General features: G+C 49.6%; 1 protein-coding gene across 3 annotated transcripts in view; it reads left to right on the top strand.

The window, feature by feature from the left end:
- Positions 1 to 21,694, top strand: part of LOC142881824 (rho GTPase-activating protein 6-like) — a 45,590-nt gene that overhangs the window by 12,230 nt on the left and 11,666 nt on the right. Inside the window, exon 1 of one of the 3 annotated variants that reach the window (XM_076016168.1) lies at positions 8,704 to 9,098. The exons of the other annotated variants lie outside the window; for them this stretch is intronic. Within the exon in view, the coding sequence (XP_075872283.1) occupies positions 9,057 to 9,098 (42 nt within the window). The 5' untranslated portion in view covers positions 8,704 to 9,056. Of the gene's footprint in view, positions 1 to 8,703; positions 9,099 to 21,694 lie in introns of those variants that run through there. 3 annotated transcript variants of the gene reach the window in all.

Genomic DNA, 21,694 nt, shown 5'->3' with positions numbered 1-21,694 from the left:
TGTGTTGGATGTAGTAAAATGATATTTGAAAAGCACAATGACGTGTGGTCTGGTCTCCTCTTAGCGTAGCTTAGGTAGCGGAAGAACGGGTCAGTGAGTGACTGCAGAGACGAGGTGCCGGTTCGTTTGTTCTGTTAGCGTCACACTGATACAATCCTCTTCCTCAGGTCTCTAGTAGTAAACACGGAGGCCATGATTTCCACGGCAATGTAACGTTGTCTGAGCGGCGGAACGCGGATTCGTGCTTATCCCAGCGTATCATCACGCGTGCTTGCGCTGCTGTCGGACCTCTTGAACGCAGCATTCCTCGAAGGCCGTCGTGTTTATACAGCAGACTAAATATTTATAGGCCTGACCGACTGACAGCAGCCGTGGCGGCTCGGCCCGTTAGAAGTTAAACCTGGCGCCGGCCAGGTGAGCGGAGATGCGGAAAATCCATGCGCGCTATTGCGTGCGTGTGCACAGGCACATCATGCCCGTTGCATGCTGGTCATGCAACGAGAGCGCGCAGGAAAGAAATACGCAAACGCGTAAAAAATGAGTGTTGGGCAAAAATCCCGGGAATCCAAACACAAATGTCCAAATGGCTCTATTCCGCGGTTCAGCCGAGTTCGCGTTCCCATCAAAGTGGCAAATAACCAGTGAATCAATTTAACAGCAGTGTTTGTGACACGTCCCAGCTTCTCCTCGGCCGGTGGAAACCCTTTTCTCTAGTTGAACTCGTGGAGAGTGGAGGCGCACTTGCAGCTGCGTCAGGAACGCCATCTTGCCAGGGTCCCGTCTCAAGCGTTACTGTGGAAACAGCGGGACCCTGGACCTCATAAACAGGGAGCAGGTGTGAGCCTCCCTGCAGCTCAAGAGATTAGCGTGGGTGCTAATATAGTGTTAGCAAAAATTAAAACCTGTTGCTATTTTCTTCATCAAGAGAAGAACTTTCCCTCAATGAAAAATATGTTTTGTGTTTTCTCCGCCATATGCTGCTAGGGGGATCTGATCTTTTTCGGACGTTAGGACTTTCCAATCGATGCAAAAATGTCAAAGTTAAACCACTATTAGTGCTGCGCTATTGATATGAATTTGCTACAATTTTTAATACAACTCCTTTGAAGTGTCGTAAAAGTGCCTGTCAGTTGTGGACAAAACACTCCAATATATTTTTACAAGCATGTTTAACATTATTTTGCGTGGGGAGTGAGCAGCATGGCAACTGCACAAAGCTGATTACCATGAAAAATAAGCACAAACACAAAAAGCCCAAATTATTTAAAGCCTCGTATCATAACCTCCCACTCATCCCTGTGTCCCTGCCTCGTGCTCACCTCATTTGCAAGTGAAATAAAACAAAACATCACAACAAAAGCAACAATCGCAATGAGACAAAGGAGCGGGCGGGCAACAATGCCGGGCTAATTTGCCTGCAGAGCACATTGGACAAAAAATAAAACAAATTAAAGTTGCAAGCAGCGTTAGCAGGACTGAGCCACTGTGACCTCCACGGCCCGATGATGTCTAACACTTGTACTCAAACACCTGCCGATGCCCCCAACACCTGGCGACGCCTGCCGATGACCCCTGACACCTGCTGATGCCACCCGGCACCTGCCCACCCCTCCCGACGACAACCGACCCCTTCAGAATCCTAGCAACCCCTGCTGACGCCTGCCAACACCTGCTGACCCGTTCGGACACCTTCCACCCCCTCCCGATGCCCCCCCGACCTCCACAGATCCCTTCAGATGCCTGCCAAACTCTGGTGACCCCTGTTAACACCTTCCCTTGATGTCGCTGCCATTGTCACTAGGAAACCCCTCAATAAGCATTTTGCAGCCTGACTGTCTGATTCAGAGACACCATGAGACAAATGAGTGATTTATAATTGCATCGCTGGAAACATTGAAAAATTTAATTATGAGCATACCGTGACTTCAAAGGCCTATAAAATGAAAATGAAAATCTAGTCTGTGTAATACTCACTTCCTGTTTGTCGAATTCAAAAAACTCGAGTGTATGAAATGTAGCTCTCTATCCAAGAAAGGCGTGGGTCTTTGTCCCATGTCGTTTCCACCTTCCAAGAGGCCGCTAGAGGCTTTTTAGTTTTTCCGGGGATGTTGAGCGATTTTTGGTCGGTTTTGAGTGTACTGCGACTTTAAAGGGCGGTTAAATGAAAACGGTTGGGATCTGAAAAGGTTGTTGATTAACTTGTTGTCATGAAGGTCTTGTCTGTGTCACACTCCATTTTCAATCAGTAAGCACTTACAGTACCTTCCTAGAGGGCGCAAGTGCAATTTAAGTTGTCTAGGGGGCGCTAAAGAGCAGATTTGTACAGTTATTAAATTTATGTGCAGGTCTGACCAGGGTGCAAAATTTGGGGAGTTTTTTGAGCATGTGAAAAAGGTCAAAATGGGGTTCGAAGCTGCGTAGTGGTTGATTTTCAGTGTACTGCGACATTAAAGAGCCGTTAAATGAAAACGGTTGGGATCTCAAAAGTTTCTTTGTCGACCTTTTGTCATCAAGGTCTTGTCTGTGTCATACTCCAGTTTCAAGACAAACGCACTTACGGTTTGTGAGCTTTGTGTTTTGAGTTTGCTTTATCCTGAGTCTGTATGACCTTCCTAGAGGGTGCTGTTGCGAATTTAGTGTTTTGGCCTCTGTAGGATGGTGCTATTGAGCAGATTGATCCAGATTCTTGATGGACTAAATTTTTGCTTGCAAAATTTGGTGACTTTTGGAGGATGTTAAGGGGGTCAAAATGGGGTTCGAAAATGTGGTGGGAAAATAATATTAAGAAACTAAAACGTCCCTTCACACACAAAATAAACCCTGCACGTACACACACACACACACACACACACACACACACACGAGGTGCAGGGTGTGTTTGGACAATTGCGCCGGGTGAGACGCAAAAGCCAACACGCTCATGTCACATCACTCATTGGACGACTCGTCATTCCGGCTCTTCGTCCTCTGGAGGTTTGCTCAGCCGAGTTCACCCGAGGAGGTCAGAGCAGAGTCCGACGTCGGTCATCGCCGAAAGAGAAAGGAGAGGGTGAAGGCGAAGCGGAGCTTTCGTCGGCTCAGAGTCCGGCGCCGCGCTCGCCCGTCTCGCCGAGTTCCGATTGTGTGCGCGGTTAAAGACTCAATTCAAAGACAGAGAGGACAGACAAAAGCTGTTCTGGGGAAAACCCAGCAAAGAAGAAAAGAGGAGGCTTTTAGGAGTTGTGAGCGGCGGCGACAGTGGCTAAAGAGATGAGCGTAGATACTCGTGGTGCTGATCGCTGGCTCAAACAGGCTCAAACTGTGCAAGCGGTGGTCCACGTCGATGTAACTGATGAAAGTGTGGTCCAATTACCCCCCCCCCCCCCCTCGACTGGCTCGACACACCAGGTTCCTATTTTGGATTTCTTGCAAAGATCTTTTATTTTCATATTCTCGGGAAAAAATGAGACGCCAAAAGAATCCTGCCTGATCTTTATCTATCTACCTGTCTATCCATCTATCTATCTATCTATCTATCTATCTATCTGTCTGTCTGTCTGTCTGTCTGTCTATCTATCTATCTATCTATCTATCTATCTATCTATCTGTCTGTCTGTCTGTCTGTCTGTCTGTCTGTCTGTCTGTCTGTCTGTCTATCTATCTATCTATCTATCTATCTTGCCCACTTTGGAGCTTGTCTAATGATGCATAAAGACTCTAGTGCTTCCAATGCGGTGGCGCCGTGGCAACGGGAGGGCCGAAGGCTCCATGCACTTGTTGCCATGGCATTGCACAGACGCTGGGAACGAAAACCGTGAAGGTTTCTCCAGCTGTGGTTCTGAAAACAGACGGTGACGGCGGATGCGCGGCTACGTTAGCATGTGCCGATGGGCGCATAGTGACAAAAAAACCCCCTCTTTGTTCAGCCCGGGACTCCATGGCAACTGATGTGACTGAGGAATAGAGAAAAAAAAACACACACACACACACACACATACACACACACACACTGAGGAAACGTGGGAGGTGAAGGGTACTTTTGTGCGTCGGCGACATGCGCACGTGTGAGGACAAGGAGGCCATTGAAGGGCAACCAACAGGTGTGTGTGTGTGAGAGTTGGGAACGTCAGCTCAGTGGTGTGAGAGTCAGGAGAAAACCACATGAGTTATAGTTGCTTCCCTGATGATTTATTTGGGAATAAATTTAGCTAAAAAAAACCAATAAATAACAGATTATTCTAGTGGGTATACTCTGATTTGCACATCTGTCCACATCTACCCAGCAGCTGGCTTCGAAACACAAAACAAGAAGGACCACCATCGTGCTCAGTAATGCATTAAGTATACAGCACCCGCATACAAGTGAGATCATGAAAGACTGATGATGTCATTGTCTAAATGTAAATGTACTGTAGGCAACACAGGATATATAACAGTGCTTTACCACTGGACTTCAATCAACATTTATCACAAGTTAAATGTTATGTATCTTTGCGCATCTTTTAGTGGTTGTAAGGTCATTTGGTACCTTTTCTCGCGATTATACGCCGTATACCTGCACATCATGTACACTACACCACTGGCCGACAACAACCAGGGGGTCGGTTGAACTTACCGTAACGTTACGCCGAAATTTCTGTGGCTGCGTCCCACCAAAGGATGCCTGCTAGTTTTTTAATTTCTTTTTTTTTTTTACCCTCCCCGCCAAACCCCTTTTTAAAAAAAACAAAGCGGGGAAATTGAAACCACCTCCCAGATTTTCCAGAGAGGGAACCGGTCGGACAAACAGAGCTGAGAAAGCGGCGGCAAGGGTTGGGGAGGTGTGGCATGGCGGTGGCGGTGCTGGGAGGGCGGGGGGGGTGGGGGAGGGAGGTAGAAAAAATGATAGACGTGCAGGGGTCAGATCAGCAGATAGCGAAGAGTGGGACGCATGTAAACACGGCAGGAGATGAGTGGCAGGGATGACGGAGGACAACTCCCCCTCCTTTCCTCCCCTCCCCAGGTGACGTCGTGGGGATGGAGGGGAGGGTTGGCAGGGGAGGGGGGGGGGGGTGTCGAAAGGGCACAGGCGCTGACACGGATCACACCTGTGCACACAGAGGGTAGCGTGTTGCTCCGGGTGGGGGGGGGGGGACGATTACCGCGCGGAGCAGGAAAAAAAGAGACGTTGTAATAATCATTGAGCTTTTTCAACACCGATGGTATCGGTGTCAGATTGATACTGAACAGAATACTCCATACTTCATTGTGCACCCCCCCAAAAAAATAATCCATTTTAGGTCGCCAATGACTCTCAGAGTCCTTTTTTTTTTTTGACCCACCCCAAATTTTTTTCATTACAAAAAAGCCCCCCAGGACTCAGGTCAGGACTCCAGCTCCTCCAGAGGAGTCCTGACCTGCCCGCCGCCTTTAAAGCAGCGTTTAGTTGCTTGGGGGGGGAGGGGACAGATAAAAGCCGTATAGCCACGCTGGGCCAATACCCAAAATTCCTTTGCTTCACACACACACACACACACTCACACACACACTCACACTCACACACACACACACACACACACACACACACACACTAACATATGCACATGCACCCCTCCTCCCCGTCTGCAGACCCTTTTGCACCGTGGCACGGATACGCAGGACAAATGGGTCGGCCCGCTGACGGAGGCGTCCAGATTGAATCCAGACCGGTGCTGTCATCGTACGTGCGCGTACGTGTGTGTGTGTGTGTGTGTGTGTGTGTGTGTGTGTGTGTGCGCGCCTGGCAGTTACTGAGTGATCAGTTCCTTGATGAAAACACCCTGCGGCTGATTATTGTCTTGCCGTGATGAGAAGCGCTTTGTTTATATTTACTTTTGCGTGCAGCGTGTAGTGTGTGTAGTCTTGATTTAATTCTTGCGCACACACTACACACTACGCGACACACACACACACACACGCACACGTACGCATTCCCCAGTTGTGAAGTCACCCCTCTTGCACCCCTCCCCCACCACCACCACCACCCCCCCAGAGCAGCTTTGTGCAGCCCCTGCTGTAAATTCGTTTACGTGATCCCCCTCCTCTCCATTCTTTAAAGGGGAGGATAAAAAAAAAAAAAACGTGCCTGTTTTTGGCCCCATTTTTCTCCCACTTTTTTTTCACGGCCGTCTCGTTAAAACCTTGGGGTGGGGGGTCAGAGTCCGCCGTCCACGACATAAATGACATGAACGGAGGGAAACGCCGCCTAATTTGCATTTATACGATGTTTTCTCCCTGATCGTCGGCTGGTTCTCACGGGCAACAGTGGGCAGAGAATCGTGATACCAGGGGTGGTCACCAGGGGGCGAGTGACACGTTTCGGTCTGTGCTAAGTTACGAAGCGAAATGCAATCGTTTGCCAAAGCACGCCAAGCAAGTCGACGGCGCGCCATCGGGGTGATGGCACACAGGGAACCAGGGAATTGTGTTGTGACGCCGCAGTGCATTCTGGGTGATTGCACCATTTAGGAAATGCGCAGCCCCAGAAGTTCGGCGCCCTCTTTTTATTAATTTTGTCTCCGTTTTTTTGGCCAGATTCTCCTCCGACATTTACGACTTGAGGCTCCGAAAGCGCTCCAAGCCGAGGCTAATTCGGCCCAAGCGGTGATGTCACGCCTCAGGCATCCGGGCCTTAGGAAGGGAAGCGGAGTCCTGTGCGGCTCTACTGGCTCGACAAATATGACGCGACGTGGCGTCAGCGCATCTGGAGCGGAGGAAGAGTTGCAATTTGTGTTAATGTGAACCAAAAAAAATGCTTCTTCTCGCTTCCTGAACGAGCGTTAGCGGCTAATTTAGCGTGGCGTTCCGAACCTGTCAAGGTGGCCAACCACACTGTTGTTTTTCTTCCTGCTCTAACTCCATCTCAAAATTCCCTCTCTCAGCCTAAGCGTGTGTGTGTGTGTGCGTGTGTTTGTGTGTGTGTGTGTGTGTGTGCATGAGTGAGTGAGAGAGAGAAAGAGAGAGGGGCCGCTGAAACACCATTTCAGGAGACAATGGGGCTCCGCCCACACGGCCGTAAAACACACGGCATCCAACCTCGCGTCTGGACTTCAGTCAGAGTCGTGCTGGGGTGGGGGGGGGGGAGAAGACAGATAAAAGAAAGAAAGAATGTTTACGAGTTATTTTGTTCTTCTGCAGCCGCATTTTTTTTTTTTCTGTTGTTCAGTACCGCTACTGTAGAGGAAACTGCAAGAGATTTTCACTTTTTAGTTTTATGTTTTGCTTTTGGCCAAAAGGTTTGAAAACGTGATCAAGTGCATCACACTGTCTGACACACACTTTTATTGCAGCCCTGGGAGCCTCAGTCCGTCTCGCTTTTCCATCCAATCACATTAAGAGTTGACAGAGATAAAAATGATGGGAAACAAAACAAAAAAAAAGGTTTCGAATTGACATATTTAGAAATTTCATTTGCACTGTAGCAGCTGGATGGGAGATTTTCAAAATAAGACTTGCTCTATATTGGCCAGAGGGGAAAAGAACTGTCAAAAAAAACCCCAAAAAACAGGAATGTGTTTTCAATTACAAATTTAAAGGGCATATGTATATATATATTTATTTATTTTTTTTTTCCCCAAGAGGTCGCACGATGTGACCTGGAAGTAAAAAAAAAAAAAAAAAAATGTTTGCATTTCCGTTGGTATTGGGTTCTGGGGGACAAAGCAAAGTGTACCAGTGTTACACACACGTACGCACACGCACAAAAAAACAAACAATTTCTGCCTTTGCTGCGTCAGAGCATCGGGTTTCTCTCCGTCACCCACGGTGACGCCCTGCTATCTGCACACCAAGCCGGTGCTCCTCTGAACTCCCCGGCATTCTTTTATGCGGCCGCACCGCTATCTGATAAGAGGGAGGGGGCGGGGGAAGGAGGAATGCCGCGTCCTCCCCTCCTTCGCTTAGCGTAACTCCCCCTGTTCGAACGCAAAAACTATACAGAATATTGAAGGCAAGAATGCAGCTTTCATAAAGCGGCAAAGTGTTCTTTTTGTTTTACGCGGTTTCTCGTAAAGTGTCCCTGATAATAATAATAGTAATGAAAGGGGGCTGGGTAGTGGTTTGCTTACTCCTGTTTTTACAAGGCTCAAGGAGAGATTGTCCATTAAGCGTTGCACAACTGGAGCCAATCCTCTTCTAAACACGGCTGCGATGGCCGATGATTGGAAACAGGGGAGTTCTCATAAATGAGCTGTGCCAAGAAAAATATCTGCTGTTTCCCCTCCACAACGTCAAAACCCCACACAAAAGTTGGCTTTACAAGCATTTTCTGACAATGATGTGTGAGACAAGCCCCCAAACCAGGTCACTTTTGAAACTTCTTGACCCAGAACTCATATCAACAAAGACACACAGTTCATGCAACAACAAAAAAAATCATTTGTATACAGGTTTTCTGCCATGGACATATATATGTATATACATATATATACTTAAAATTAATCTGGGCATTCCAATTGATCATGTTTATAGAAATAATAATAATAATAATAATAATAATAATAATAATAATAATAATAACTGTATTTAATGTCTTGGTCAACTCTTACTTGGCCGCTGCAGAAGGCGCTAAATGAGGACGTATTTTGAAATTCTCTACACCGGAAGCGCTGCGTGGCGTCCGACTTGACAGCTTCCCTCCTCCTCTCCTCTCCTCCCCCCTCCCACTCACCCTCCCCACCTCCTCCTCCCAACTCCGCTCCGCTCGGCGTCGGGCGGCATCTGCCTCCTCCGGACTCCGCCGAGCGCGCAGGAGTGCCAATGGATCCGTTACGCGCCGCGCGCAACGCCGCGTCCCGTGTGGCTGCACCGACGGCTCTGGTGACGCGCGCTCGGTGACGGACGCTCACAAGGCAGCGCAGCGAAGGAGACGCGTGTGCGAGTCCCCGTTTTTTGCGGGAAAAGACGCGAAGGTTTCGGCGCTGCAAAACTTCTGGACTTTATGTACCGTTTTCTTCTTTTTTTATTGTGATATTTTTTCCTCCTCAATCCACCGGATATCACTCGCCGCAGCAGCTGCACTTGTGTCGGTTGTTTTTTTTGCTTGATGGTCGCGCGGGGCCATGGGAGACTCCGTGTTCCTCGACAGACACAATTCCTACCTTGTGAGTACGAGCTTGAACGCGCCGTCTGTTCGTGTATTTGTCATAAATAATATGTACGCTGGCGTTTAAACGTCTGGCCGTCTCTTGGATGGGGGAGGGCGTGCTGAACTGACAGAGCGCGAGGTGTTTATTTTCTGCACGCGGTTCAGTGACGCTTGATTTTTGAAGTGAAGGTGCACAAACTGAGATTGGGAAGGAAATTTAAGTATTTAAGTGTCTGTTTTCTTTTTATCGCTATTGTTGTTTGCAAAATTGAAGCATGTTTTGCCGCTTCAAGGAGCGAGAGAGGGTGGTGACTGAAAAAAACAGGGGTTTCAGTGATGGAACGCTTCCGAGCGACATGCTACTGCTGCTGCTGCTGCTGTTGCTGCTGCTGCTGCTGTGCACAGTGCAAGACCGCACATGTTTCCTGGTTTCGAGAGGAAGAGCTGGGTGACAGAGAGATGGGGCCCGAGTGTGTGTCTGTTTTGTTCCTATGTTTTTTTTTTGACGCCAAACGCATGAGGGCAAAACACGCGCCCATGTGGGTCAAGGCCGGCCAGAGTCAGCGTTTCAGAGCCGCTCCGATTCTAGCAGGTTGTGTTTTTTTTTTTCTCTCTTCTTGTTTTGATGTGTTATTTTGGTGGGGGTGGGGGTAGGAGGCGGGGCAGGGGGGGGGGGGTTGAGGCCCCCGAGGAGCAACAGGTTGCCTGCCAGGACAAGTTTTTTTTTTTTTTTTTTTTCCCTGCGCTGAGTTTCACCCCGCGTCCTTCTGTTTGGAGAAAGCAAGCGTTTCTCTTCGGGACTTCCTGTACGGCGCAAAACAAATCGTAAAAAAAAAAAAACGAAATAAAAAACAACAACAACAAAAAAAACAAACCCAGTGGAGCAGGTGCAGCGCATCTCAAGCGGTCAAACATGTCGAGGGCCACCCAAGGTGAGGAGTGGGGTCTCTCGAGGGGGCCCGCCGCGATACGCCATCATCGGCCGCCGGCGTAGACGTGGGATTTTTTTTTCCTTTATTGGGACGAAGAAGCTGAGATACCGACGTGATGCCGTGACGACGGAGGGCTCGCCGTGTCTTCCCACTCCAAGGGGACAATCTTTAAAAAAACGTCTGAAGGCCATGTTGTGTTTGGAGGAGAGGGGAACTGCAAAGTGGCGCTCAGGTTGGTTGGAATTAGCCACGAATCACCCGGTCGTCCTCCTCCACTCCTGGAAAGTTGGAAAGACGGGATTGCAGACAAATGTTTTATTGTTTGATGAGATCGTTTATCCTTTCCACATTTGTCATTTTATAGGACCGGCGGGTCGACTCTCACTTTCTTCCTGGTTGGGGACCCCCACCCCACCCCTCTACCCCCGCTGCGCCCCCACCGCCCACCGCCCCCACCACACTCGGGCGAGGAATTTGCATTTCCACTTTGCGGCCGAGCGGCTGTCAGCAGGGGATAAACAGGCTTTATTTACTCCCTTCTGTTCCTGCGAGGGCCCAGTGTTTTTCCACCGCCGCCACTCACCGAAGCGGTTTACCTGTCGTTGGTGGGTGTGGGGGGGTTCTCCTCTTGAAGCCAAATGGCACGGCGGGGTCTGGTTTCCGCACTGGAAGCGTGCGAGCGTTGACGTTAGTGGTAACGCTTTAAATCAGCGGGGCTCGGTAAAAAAGTCCAAGTGAAAGCCCCGGAGCAACGCAATTGGTCGAAAACAAGCAGGTGCTGATGAAGTTGATTGACCAGCCCCCGAGGGACGAGGGACACGCCCCCCGTCTCCCCTCCAGAGCTGAGTGCAGCTAACCCAGCTAACCAAGCTTTGACTGGTGGGGCCACAATGGGATCTAAAATGTGACAGAGAGGCTGGAGCAGCAGCAGATGGATGGAATGGTTTGGTGAGCCACCTCATAGGAGGACAAATACATCATGGGATGTGTAGAAATCATGTGCTTTAACTTCAATTGAAAATGAACAAGTGTTACGACAAAATCAGTGTCTTTGAAGGCCCATGGCTCTTCAAACACTGAAATAATGGATGAAATGCAGCAATTCTATGACTTACATACTATTAATATTGTTTCTTCAAGTTCGCATATGGCCCCCGGGGTCGTAGTTTGCCCTTGCCTGGACTAACCTGTCCGAACGAGCCCCCCTCCCCTCGCCCCCTCCCCACTATCCAGCTGGTGCAAGCAGCGCCCCCAGCAGTGTCTCTTTGCCGATCAAACGGCTTGACGACCTTCTGCTGCCGAGAGTTTGTTCTTTTTGATGGGAAACCTAAAGAAGCAACCAAAACAATATGCGTCACTGAGCTCAGCTGTTCCTTCGACGGGGGGGGGGGGGGTTGACCTCTTATCTAGTCGCGACACACATTACATTCCTTTCCACCCATCAAGCTCTTTTCTGAAGAAGAAGAAGGGGAGGAGGAGGAGGAGGAGGAGGAGGCGAGACACTCAGTGGACTTGAGTGCTGCTGCTGCTGCTGCTGCTGTAACTTCGAGGGGCGTTCAAGTCTAAAAAAAAACAAAAAAAAAACAGCCTATTTAGTTTTCTCTGCCGCTCGCCATGACAACGCTGTCCGATCCCCCCCCCCCCCCCCCCACCCTCCCCGCGCGCCACTCTAAGACCTCGCCGGGGCCCGAACGAACCAACGAACGAAGGCACATTATCCTCCTTCAGCAAAACTATGCGCCCTGGACGTTGGGAGGGGAGGTTTGATTCACGGCCGCCGCCTCGCTGTGGGAGTCGGGGGGAGTGGGGGGGGGGGGGTTCAGCAGCAGGAGGGTAGGTGAGCATCTTGCCCGAGGGAGGGGTCGGGGGGGTCGGGTGATGGCGTTGAGGTGCCACATCACCGGCCGCCCGGACAGCTAGTTACGTTGTGCGGACCCTCACACCCTCTGGGTTGGTGGTGGTGTTGGTTGTGTTGGTGGTGTTGGTGGTGGTGGGGGAGTGTCTCTATTGCAATCAGTCACCGTGCGTGTACACACGAGCGAATGAGTCACACATACACACGCAGGCACAGAAGCAGAACTGGCTCCTTATTTGCAAGAACAGAGTGTGCCGTCCGTCCGTCCGTCCCGGTCGGTCGGCAAGTGTTTTATTTTTGCCTTCTTTTTTCTTCCCTGCAACAGGTTTTGCAAGCTTCAGGGCGGCCCCATTTGAAGACGAAAGAAAAGAAAAAACCTTTCGCCCTCCCCCCACACAACATGATAATTCCCCGTCCGCTCACTAAAGGGGTCAGAAATTTCCAGGAAGGCTTTTTTTTTTTTTTTTTTTTTTTTATGCAGAAGGTCGAAGAAAAACGTCTGGCCTGCATAAATGCACCACAGCGCCATCTGTTTTTTTCGCTTGCAAACGTGACGGGCGGCTAATGAGATACATGTGTGTGTGTGTGTGTGTGTGTGTGTGTGTGCGTGTGTGATTTTTTTATTTTATTTATTTATTTATTTTATTTATTACGTGCAACCGCACAGCAGGTGTGGGTCATTAGCACGCAGCGAGTTGACGGAGCGGCGACTCTCCAGAGGTCGTAGCTTCACCTTTTCTGGTCAACGCATTTATGCCACGCATCAGTTCAGCAGGTGGAAACTGTGTGACAACGCCGTTGCGACACGATTGCGGCGGCAGCACCTGCTGGCGGCTGGTTTACGACCGCTCTGCCGCGCTTCGCTTTTTCTCGCTCGGCGGTGGAAAAGCGAAGTAAAATAAATTGAAACAAGCAGAACTCCTCCTGTATCCCCCGACTGTGCAGCGGCACCACAGCGCTCCGTCCCTGAGGGACGCCGGACCAAAATACCCAAACAAACACGAGGAGGCGGAAAAAAGTTTTCCACCGAGTTTGCATCACTTGCTTGGTTCTCACGGATTAGCCAACACTGTCTAGTGCCCGGTTGATGACTCACCAAGAAGCTGTTTTAATACCAGCCACTAATTAGTGTTGTTTTGTCTATCCATCCATTTTCAATTCCTGCTCATTCCTGAGCTCAGGGTCACGGGGGTCTGCTGGAGCCTCTCCCAGCAAGGCAGGGTGGAACTCTGGACAAGTCGCCAGTTCATCGCAGGGCCACATAGAGACAAACATCCATTCACTCTTGCATGCACACCGACAGACAATTTAGAGTTTCTAATTCACCTCACATGCATACGTGTGGACTGTGGGACCCGGAGAGAACCCACGCAGACACAGGGAGCAACCCAGGCCCGGAATCAAACCCGCAACCTTCTTGGTGTGAGGCGGCAGCGCTGACCGCTGTGTCGCTACTGTAAAGAATTGGTGGTTGAACCGAGAGGCTAACCTTCACCTTAGCATCCCGATGGCAGCTTTTGGCCATCCACGTGTGATGCTTGTGGTTACGATTTGTGAAGTTGTTTTTTGGTTTGGTAGCATAAAGGTGCCAGTCAGATTTCCTGCCTGGCGAGAAGAAGGAAGAAGAAAGACGCTGCCGAGAGTAAACAGACAGCTGTGACAGGAACAACACACACACACACACTTTTGGAGCATGTCAAGGATGTACACTGCAACCAGCCCACCGCCCTCTGTGTGTGCGTGTGTGTGTGTGTGTGTGTGTGTGTGTGTGTGTGCATGTGCACATATTTGCACAGGCAAGGAGCCCGCCTGCCTGCCGACCTGTTTAAAGTTTGTGCCCACGCATTGAAGCTGCAACTCGTGCGTACATTTCTACATGCGCAGGAGTGTGTGTGTGACCTACAGAGGTGTAGCGGGGGTGGGGGTGGTTAGTGGGGGTGGTTGTGGGGGGGTATGAGGGAGGGGTCAGCTCAAGGGCCCTTTGAGCAAGGCTGGATTAGCTGCTCTCTCCAGGCTGCCTCTGGAATGTGAGGATCAACAAGTGTGCGCGCACGCACACACACACACACACACAGAAACCTCACCGTGGCATGCTGTTTACCTTCCAGTCTATTCAGACTCCATTACTTTGCCCCCTCCTCACTCTCCCCTCCCCCCCGCTCTCCCTTTGGCTGCGCATCAACAAACATGGTGGTAACGCTAATTTGACCACGTCTTCACGTTTGCTTATTTCAATTTTTTTTATTTTTTTATCGGTTGCGACAGAGCCTCCATTTCCCTATTATTTTTTTTTTAACACGGATGTGGATGTTCCCTTTTGAAAAAAAAAGGAGGAAAAAGCAACGACTATTCTTGCATCATTCCTCATCGTAACGGACGAAAGAGATTATGCACATAAGCAAAACGGATGTTATGTAACGTGCAGCCGCACGACGGTGGGAGTCACAGCTGGAAATGCCTGATGCCTGTTACTGGACAGTGCGGACGTGCTGTTAAATCTCAGGATCTTAGGATCCCATAAAAAATTTCCACACCCTGTTGCAACAACACCCTGTTGTTAATTAGCTGTCCAAACTAGAGATAGAGTCACTGAAAACAATGCGATTAGCCCTCTGTTTGTGCTTCCTACAGTAAAAAGACCAACAACTTTAGCTTCCTGTACCTGTGCTGTTCCTTCAATTTCTTTGGGATAAAAAGAGGTCATAACATCACAAAGCACTGATTTCTAGTGTGTTTTCAGAACGGGGCGGTGGAACTTCCGTACTTTCATCCGAGCTATTTGAAATCAAAGGAGTTCCAAAACCATTTGTGTCCAATTTTGTCGTCATACTGGCAAACATGGCGTTTTGTGTCGTGGTCAAGTTTCCGCTCTGCCACTCCGCAGCCGAGGGAACATTCGGTGAATGAGCACTCGCCATCGGCTCTCTTTGCACAACTGGATCAGCGCCAGCCAGGAGGTGATAAGCAGTTTACCGCGTTTGTTAAAGTCCCCCTTTAGCGCTCGTAAGCCTAAGTGTTCCGCACCTAGTAATTACTGTTAACACACTCACACACACACGTACTCACCACGCACACACACACACAAATGCAAGTTTGGGCCGTTTGGAAGTTCGCCGGTCAGGACACAACCGCCCGCCCCCAGCCCACCGCCACCCTCGGGGCCACTTTCGCTCGCTCTCTTCCGCTGCATGGGAAGTCAATAATAGACTGGTTGACCCCGGCGTGACCTGCCTGCATGCAACACCGCGCGGCGTCACACCCCAACGTCCGGAGAGAACAAAGCGGTCTCTGGGCATTGGCGGGTGTGGCTAGGAAGTCCCACTTGGCCAAAGCTTCCTGGAAGCGAGGCGAGCACAATGGCCCCCAATGTTTGGGGTTCTAGCGCTCAGGAAGTGTTTTCTCTCACCCGCCAGACCTTCATCTGCTCCTGTGAGGGGTTACATCCCTCTGTCGGGTTTGGGGTGCGGACTACAGGTGATAAAGGATGGTGGAAAGAGATGAATGACTCGGAGGTATGAGCCCAACCAAACCAGTGGTCCTGTGGTAGAATGTATGGCTTTGATCCCTGGCCGGGTCTTACCAAAGACTATTGAAATTGGTACTCTGTATTTAGTGTTGTACTCTGAGGATTAGATGATATTGCTGATCCAGTAACTCTGGTCCTACGTTCTGGTCATGCAAGTCATTAAGTCTCTCTGTGTCTAGTATCTTTTGCCAAAGGTACCACAAAGGTCTCTGAAATCACTGATGCTCTGTGCTGTAGATACCGGGTTATCTCTGTCCCGTGGTGTTGGAACCACAAATGAGACGACTCTCGCAGTGCCATGAGAATCAAAATAGCAACCTGCCGCCATTCTCCCCACCTTTGGACTCTTCGTCGCAGACGCCTGCCTCACCTTCAGAGCCCGTTTGGTCACACTGCACAGCTCTTACCGCCCTGTACCGCATACCACATCTGATCGGACTCAAAAAACTCAAACGTCATTTCTACTGTCAACAACATCCGGATTCAGTCAGGTTGCAAGCCTCCTCCCTTGACCCCTCCCGCCCACTCTTGGTCTTTATGACCTCCAAGGATTAAGTAAAGGAGGGGCAAAGGGGGGACATTGGGGATCTGTCAGCCACGCGGAAAACAATAAGTTGATCTGAACCTGCTGCGGGGAAAGAAAACGAGGGAGCGTGAAACCGAGGTGAGCCCGCTGGCTGCTCCTTTGCCCGCTTGTGCAAAAGAAAAAGAAAAAAAAATTCAGACAAACTATTCCATAATAGGATTAGCACTTAATCTCCCATGCTTGCATGTGGAATACGGAGGGCCGAGGAACGGTCGCACTTCCTGCTCAACTCCTGAAATAGGCTGTTGGAAACTCTAAAACTGTCAGCCAGAGCTCTTATCAGAGGTGACAGTTGGAACCACGCTTCCTTTACCAAAATATTAATAGTCATAGTGTGGGATGAGTCACCATCCTGCATTTGAGGGACTTGTTTGACCTTCATCAGGCGCCTCTACTGTTGCAGAAACATCCATGCAAAATCGCCCGTTTAGAAAATTGGAGGAGGGTTATGTGGAAGGGCCAACCAAAGTCCCCATAGGGGGGTCGAGCAGCTGTTGCAGAAATGACAGACAGCTGATGACGCCGTTGCGGCTTCCTGCAATTAGGGAATTAGGATCCCAAAGACATCTGGGAACGCTTCAAAATTGTGTTTTCTTTGTTTTCATGGTCGGAAAGTCACCCTTTATTTCTTGTCTGCATCGCCGTCATGTGTTCGTCCTAAGGACAGGAAGTAGCGTGATGGTGCTGTCTGAGCCTGCTGTCCCGTCCCTCTTTTGGCCCCTTGATCCAAAATTTTCCCCTCTTTTTTTTCCGAGGAGACGACAGACACAACACTTGAACTTGAGACGCCACAGCAGCGATTTCACATACGTGGCTGAAGGAGGAACGGGGGGAGGGGACGGGGTGGTTTGGGGGCGTGCCAGGGTCTCAGATGCTGAACCTTTATCTCTGAATTTATCGTTAGGACATTCCAAAGGTGATGGCATGGCCCTTGTGTGTGTGTGTGTGTGTGTGTGTTTTTTTTTTTCATTTTTTTGTTTGCCATGGGAGTTGTTCCTTGCACAACCCTTTTGTGTGTGTGTGTGTGTGTGTCTGTGTGTGTGTGTGTGTGTGTGTGTGCGTGTGTGTGTGTGTCCTTGCGTGCGCGTGCGTGTGAGGTCTTGTTCTCACGGCGCTGACATAATAAAGTGCACAGGCTGCAGAACGTTCGATGGGAAAGCAATGCCCGCGGGTCCACTCGCGCAATGATTTTTCTTTTTTTTTTTTTTCTTTTTACTGATTGACCGATAAAAGCGCGGTACGCGCTGAACGCTCAATACTCACACCGCTTAACGCACATCAGCTCCATGTTTCGCTTTGTTTTGTTTTGGGGTTTTTCTTTTCCACCGATTGACCTCAAACTGTCACAGTTTTTTTATGCTTTTTTTTTTTTTCTCGTTGTTTTTCTAGAGCGGCAACTGAACGGAGGCGTTTCTGAGGACTGAGGTCACTTAATAGAGTTACATAAAGTTTTATCTTCTGGAGAGGAGGGAGGGGGGGGGCGTCATGCAATAGCCGGAATGGCTCAGAACTTTGGGTGTGTCCTGCTTAACAATCCCAATGCTATTTTGCCTTCAACGCTTGAGAGCAGGGTCGTACCCATTCATACTCAACATGCGTTTGGGTTGTTTGCCTCACCAAACAAGTAAATAACTTTCCTTTAAAAATTGTGAAATCCTTTTCAGCACAGTTGGAACGTTTAATGTCAGAATTTCCAATTCAATGTTGTTTCTTTGGTATTTGTTTTTTTATATTTCAAAACCAGCCTACATTATTCTCCTTCATCAGTCTCCTCGATGGCAGCGACTGCCTCGTTGTTCCCTGCAATGCTAATTAGCTTCATTAGCCCCCGTGTCCTGTCGTATGCCTGCATCTGTTTGGTAATTCTAGAACTTGTTACTTATTTGCTTTCTTTCAAGCCTCCCACATGCCACAGTGCTGCCGCTGAGTCACGCCACCAAGTCATTAGCATTGATTCTTGGAGAAAAAGCAAAAACAAACAAACAAAAAAAAAAGCTACTTCACCTGACTGCTGAGACCGCACCTGATTCTCTCCACTTGGCTGTAACCGCTTACATAAGCCTTGCGCAAGATCCCCCAAATCTTCAAGGGCCTCTGGGCCTCATTATGGCCGCGGGCTCTTTGTATTAATCTTTCTTTAATATGTTTGAAGCCGCCGCCCCCTCACCTCCTCTTCAGAAGCGTCTGCCAGCGACTGAAGGGCTGAGATTTCCGAAGATTCTTTTCACTTCGGCCTCCCTGTTTTTTCACCGCTGGGTCGTTTTGGGGTTGCTCGAATTTTGATTTTTGACACAAAATATGTACCTGGCAAATATTTCACACACCGGCTCAATTTAGAACAGCGGGATGGACGGCTCGCACTGCCGCAATCCATCCATCATCCATTTATCAGTGATCTGTCATGCATCCATCCATCCATCCACTCTTCACTCATCCATCCATCCATCCATCCACTCTTCACTCATCCATCCATCCATCCATCCATCCATCCATCCATCCATCCACTCTTCACTCATCCATCCATCCATCCATCCATCCACTCTTCACTCATCCTTCCATCCATCCATCCATCATTTGACTGAGTCCCCAATCGTATCGATACTGCTCGGAATTTTCAATACTTTTGGGTGCTGTGACAAAAAGTCGTGTTTTTGCCCCTCTCGGCAGCGCCCCACAGCCACTAGTTGTGAAAACGACCCAAATCAACATTTTGCCTGGACATCCAGTCACCCAACGTTATGCAGGAACTGCACATCCGCCGTCCAAATCGTTGATCTTGTGCATCCAAATACCAAATCCCCCTTCTTCTCCTCCTCCTCCTCCTCCTCCTCCTCCTCCACTGAAGCACAGGACACTCTGCCTGCCTGCCTGCCTGCCTGCCTGGCAGCCAGAGAGCACGGGTGGCCGGCGATTAGGAGCAGATGTGAACCGCAAGGAGGTTTCAGGTCAGCGAGAGCGACCTATTACATGCATGCGTATGGGCGTGCATGGAGCTGACCTGTGAAGGAAGCGCTGAAACATACACAGCGCATTCCTGCGGGCCCGAAGCCGCTCAGGGGGCCTGTAAAGGTCAAGAGGTGGGAAAAAAAAGAAATTCACAAAAGGAGAGAAGAAGAAGAAAATGCGAGAAGGAAAGACTCAAGACGGTGATTTATATTCCTTTCAGCCAATCCAAAATGAGCTTGGCACAAGCTTTGTTGTTTTGTGTGAGTCGTCCAAAACATACAGCAGGTGTTATTTCTCGCCGTCCGTCACGCGGGCTTCGCGTCCCTTCCATAAGCACGGGGAGCCGTTTAGCATCTCTGTGCGCGGCGTGTCGCGCCGAGACGCTAAACAAGCTGCAAGCGTGGTTTCAGCAGGAGAGCTAGCTATTAGCTTAGCTATTTTTCTTTTGCTTCTCCTGTCCAAAACAAACTAATCCGCAATATTAAAAAAAAAAAAAAAGCAGAACCTTGATAAATGAATCCTGCCTTTCATTTTCAAGACCTTGGTTGAAGGTCAAACGAGGTCGTCCACAGTGTTCTGCAAATGTTTCCGACAACATTTTCTTTTCCCTCATGCGTTGCGATTAATGAATTAGTAAGACTTGAGATGTTAGGTTTTTTTGTTGTTGTTGCTGTCATTGTGTTTTCTTTGCAGCGATCATCCCCGACCGTCAGCGCCGTCCGCTCATACACGTCACATGTTCGGCTAAGTGGGATCCGGAAGGGGAAAAAAAACAAAATGTTTTTTTGTTTGTTTTTTTCCACGGGGCATCGTCAAGAACAACGTCAGCTGACTCGTGTTACTCTCCCCTCCTCACTTCCCAAAGCAGTTTTGATTTCTTCTCTGCATTTTTTTCCTGTCGCCACAGCAACTGCCTTCTTCTCCTTTTTTATTTTTTCCCCCAGTTTGGTGACTCACCAGGCCGCAGTCCCAAAGTCTGTGTCAGCAGCGGCGGCAACACGGCATGAGTGTGCTAAGTGACATACTTAAGATGGATATACACGCATACACGCTTCAGCCAGTGCATATATTTAGGTGTCAACGAGACGATTCTCCTTCTGCCACTGACCCACTCGATCATTTCAAACCCCCGAACCGGGTCAGTTTATTGCAGTAACGTGTAGGTTTGAAGTTATGATCCGATTCCCTCCGCGTCGGACCCGTGCCCCCGTTTCTTCCTTCAGGAAGATCTTTGATCCACTGAAGTGATTCCAAAGACGGTCCTGAGCTTGTTTTGTGAATGCGAGTGCGTGTTTGTTTTTCAAGTGAAGAGCCAGGTTCACGTCCTCTCCCAAAAGAGAGGATTTTCCATGTTTTTTTTTACGCTTTAAATAAAATGACTTACTATTGATACTGATTTTTGGCCGAAAACTGGATTTTTTACGCGTGATCATTCATTCATCCATTCATCTTCTATACCCGCTTAGTCCCGAGCTCAGGGTCACGGGGGTCTGCTGGAGCCTCTCCCAGCTGTCTTAGGGCGAAGGCAGGGTGACACTCTGGACAAGTCGCCAGTTCATCGCAGGGCCACATAGACACAGACAACCATTCACACTCACATGCACACCTACGGACAATTTAGAATGTTCAATTGACCTCACATGCATGTTTTTGGAGTGTGGGAGGAAGCCGGAGAACCCGGAGAGAACCCACGCAGACACAGGGAGAACATGCAAACTCCACACAGAAAGGTCCCAGGCCCGGAATCGAACCCACAACCTTCTTGCTGTGAGGCGGCAGTGCTGACCACTGCGCCAGCGCGTCGCCACGCGTGATCATTTTTTTTTACCAATCTCACATTCGCATGTCCATCTTGTAGAGAGCCCGCAGATAAAGTTCGGGATGCTTTGTCATTGGATGAATCATGTTCGTCACACTCGGTGTTGGCCCAGTCATGTTCTCCCCTGGGGGGCAGCCTGGCGAGCAGCGGCCGGAGCGATAAAGCACGGGCAGCTTTGAGGCGGGAGCTCGTTGAGGCGGACGCACATGTGAACCATCGGAGCGAAAAGACACTGAATTGATTGGACGACGGTTTGATCGGCTCGCTAAAGTTGGTCCGGGTGGTGCGATACATGTGAAATCTTCCCGTGGTGAGAACGTCATTCCCCGGACGGAATTTGCAGATGTGCTGCATGTCCGCCAGAAGTGCAGCCTCACCATCAATCACGCGGGGGGCTTTCAGTTTTACGCACTGGAATGCGTGCGTTTGTTGCCGGAGTCCAGCTGCGATTCCAGAAGTTAAGCTGCCCCCCCCACCACCACCACCTTCCCACCCCCCCGAGCTCAGGAACCTCTTCTGTAGGCATTCCTCAGCTTTTCTCCGGGTTGACATTGGAGAAGTGAAGCCTATCCACCCCCCACGCCCCTCCAGAGTACCCAGCCGGGCGCAACCGGCTTGACGGAGGAGGGCAGTGGCGGGGGGGGCTCTTGTTTAACTTCTCCAACTGTTCGCCTTTTGTATGCGTGCCTATGTGTGTATGTGAGGTCAAGCGGGTAAAGGAGCGGAGGGTTCCCTCATCCTCCAATCAGAAGGGCAAACACGGGCATTAAAAAATAGCCGGCGAAGTCACCCGTGTGTCCAGCTTTGTCGTTCCGCGCTCACTGGGGCAGAATGGTCAGAGGGGTGAGGGGGGGGGGGGGCACAGTTCCTCAAGATGACACCTTGACACCAGGAGGTTGGAAAACCATCATGTGGCACCGTGACGCCTCAATTAATCGCAGTCACTGT

This window comes from Nelusetta ayraudi, unplaced genomic scaffold (genome assembly GCF_046127955.1).
Source record: "Nelusetta ayraudi isolate G7.1 ecotype Tasmania unplaced genomic scaffold, CSIRO-AGI_Nayr_v1 ptg000006l, whole genome shotgun sequence".
NCBI lineage: Eukaryota > Metazoa > Chordata > Actinopteri > Tetraodontiformes > Monacanthidae > Nelusetta > Nelusetta ayraudi.
Note: the sequence above shows the minus strand (reverse complement) of the source record. Positions and strands in the feature narration are given on the sequence as shown.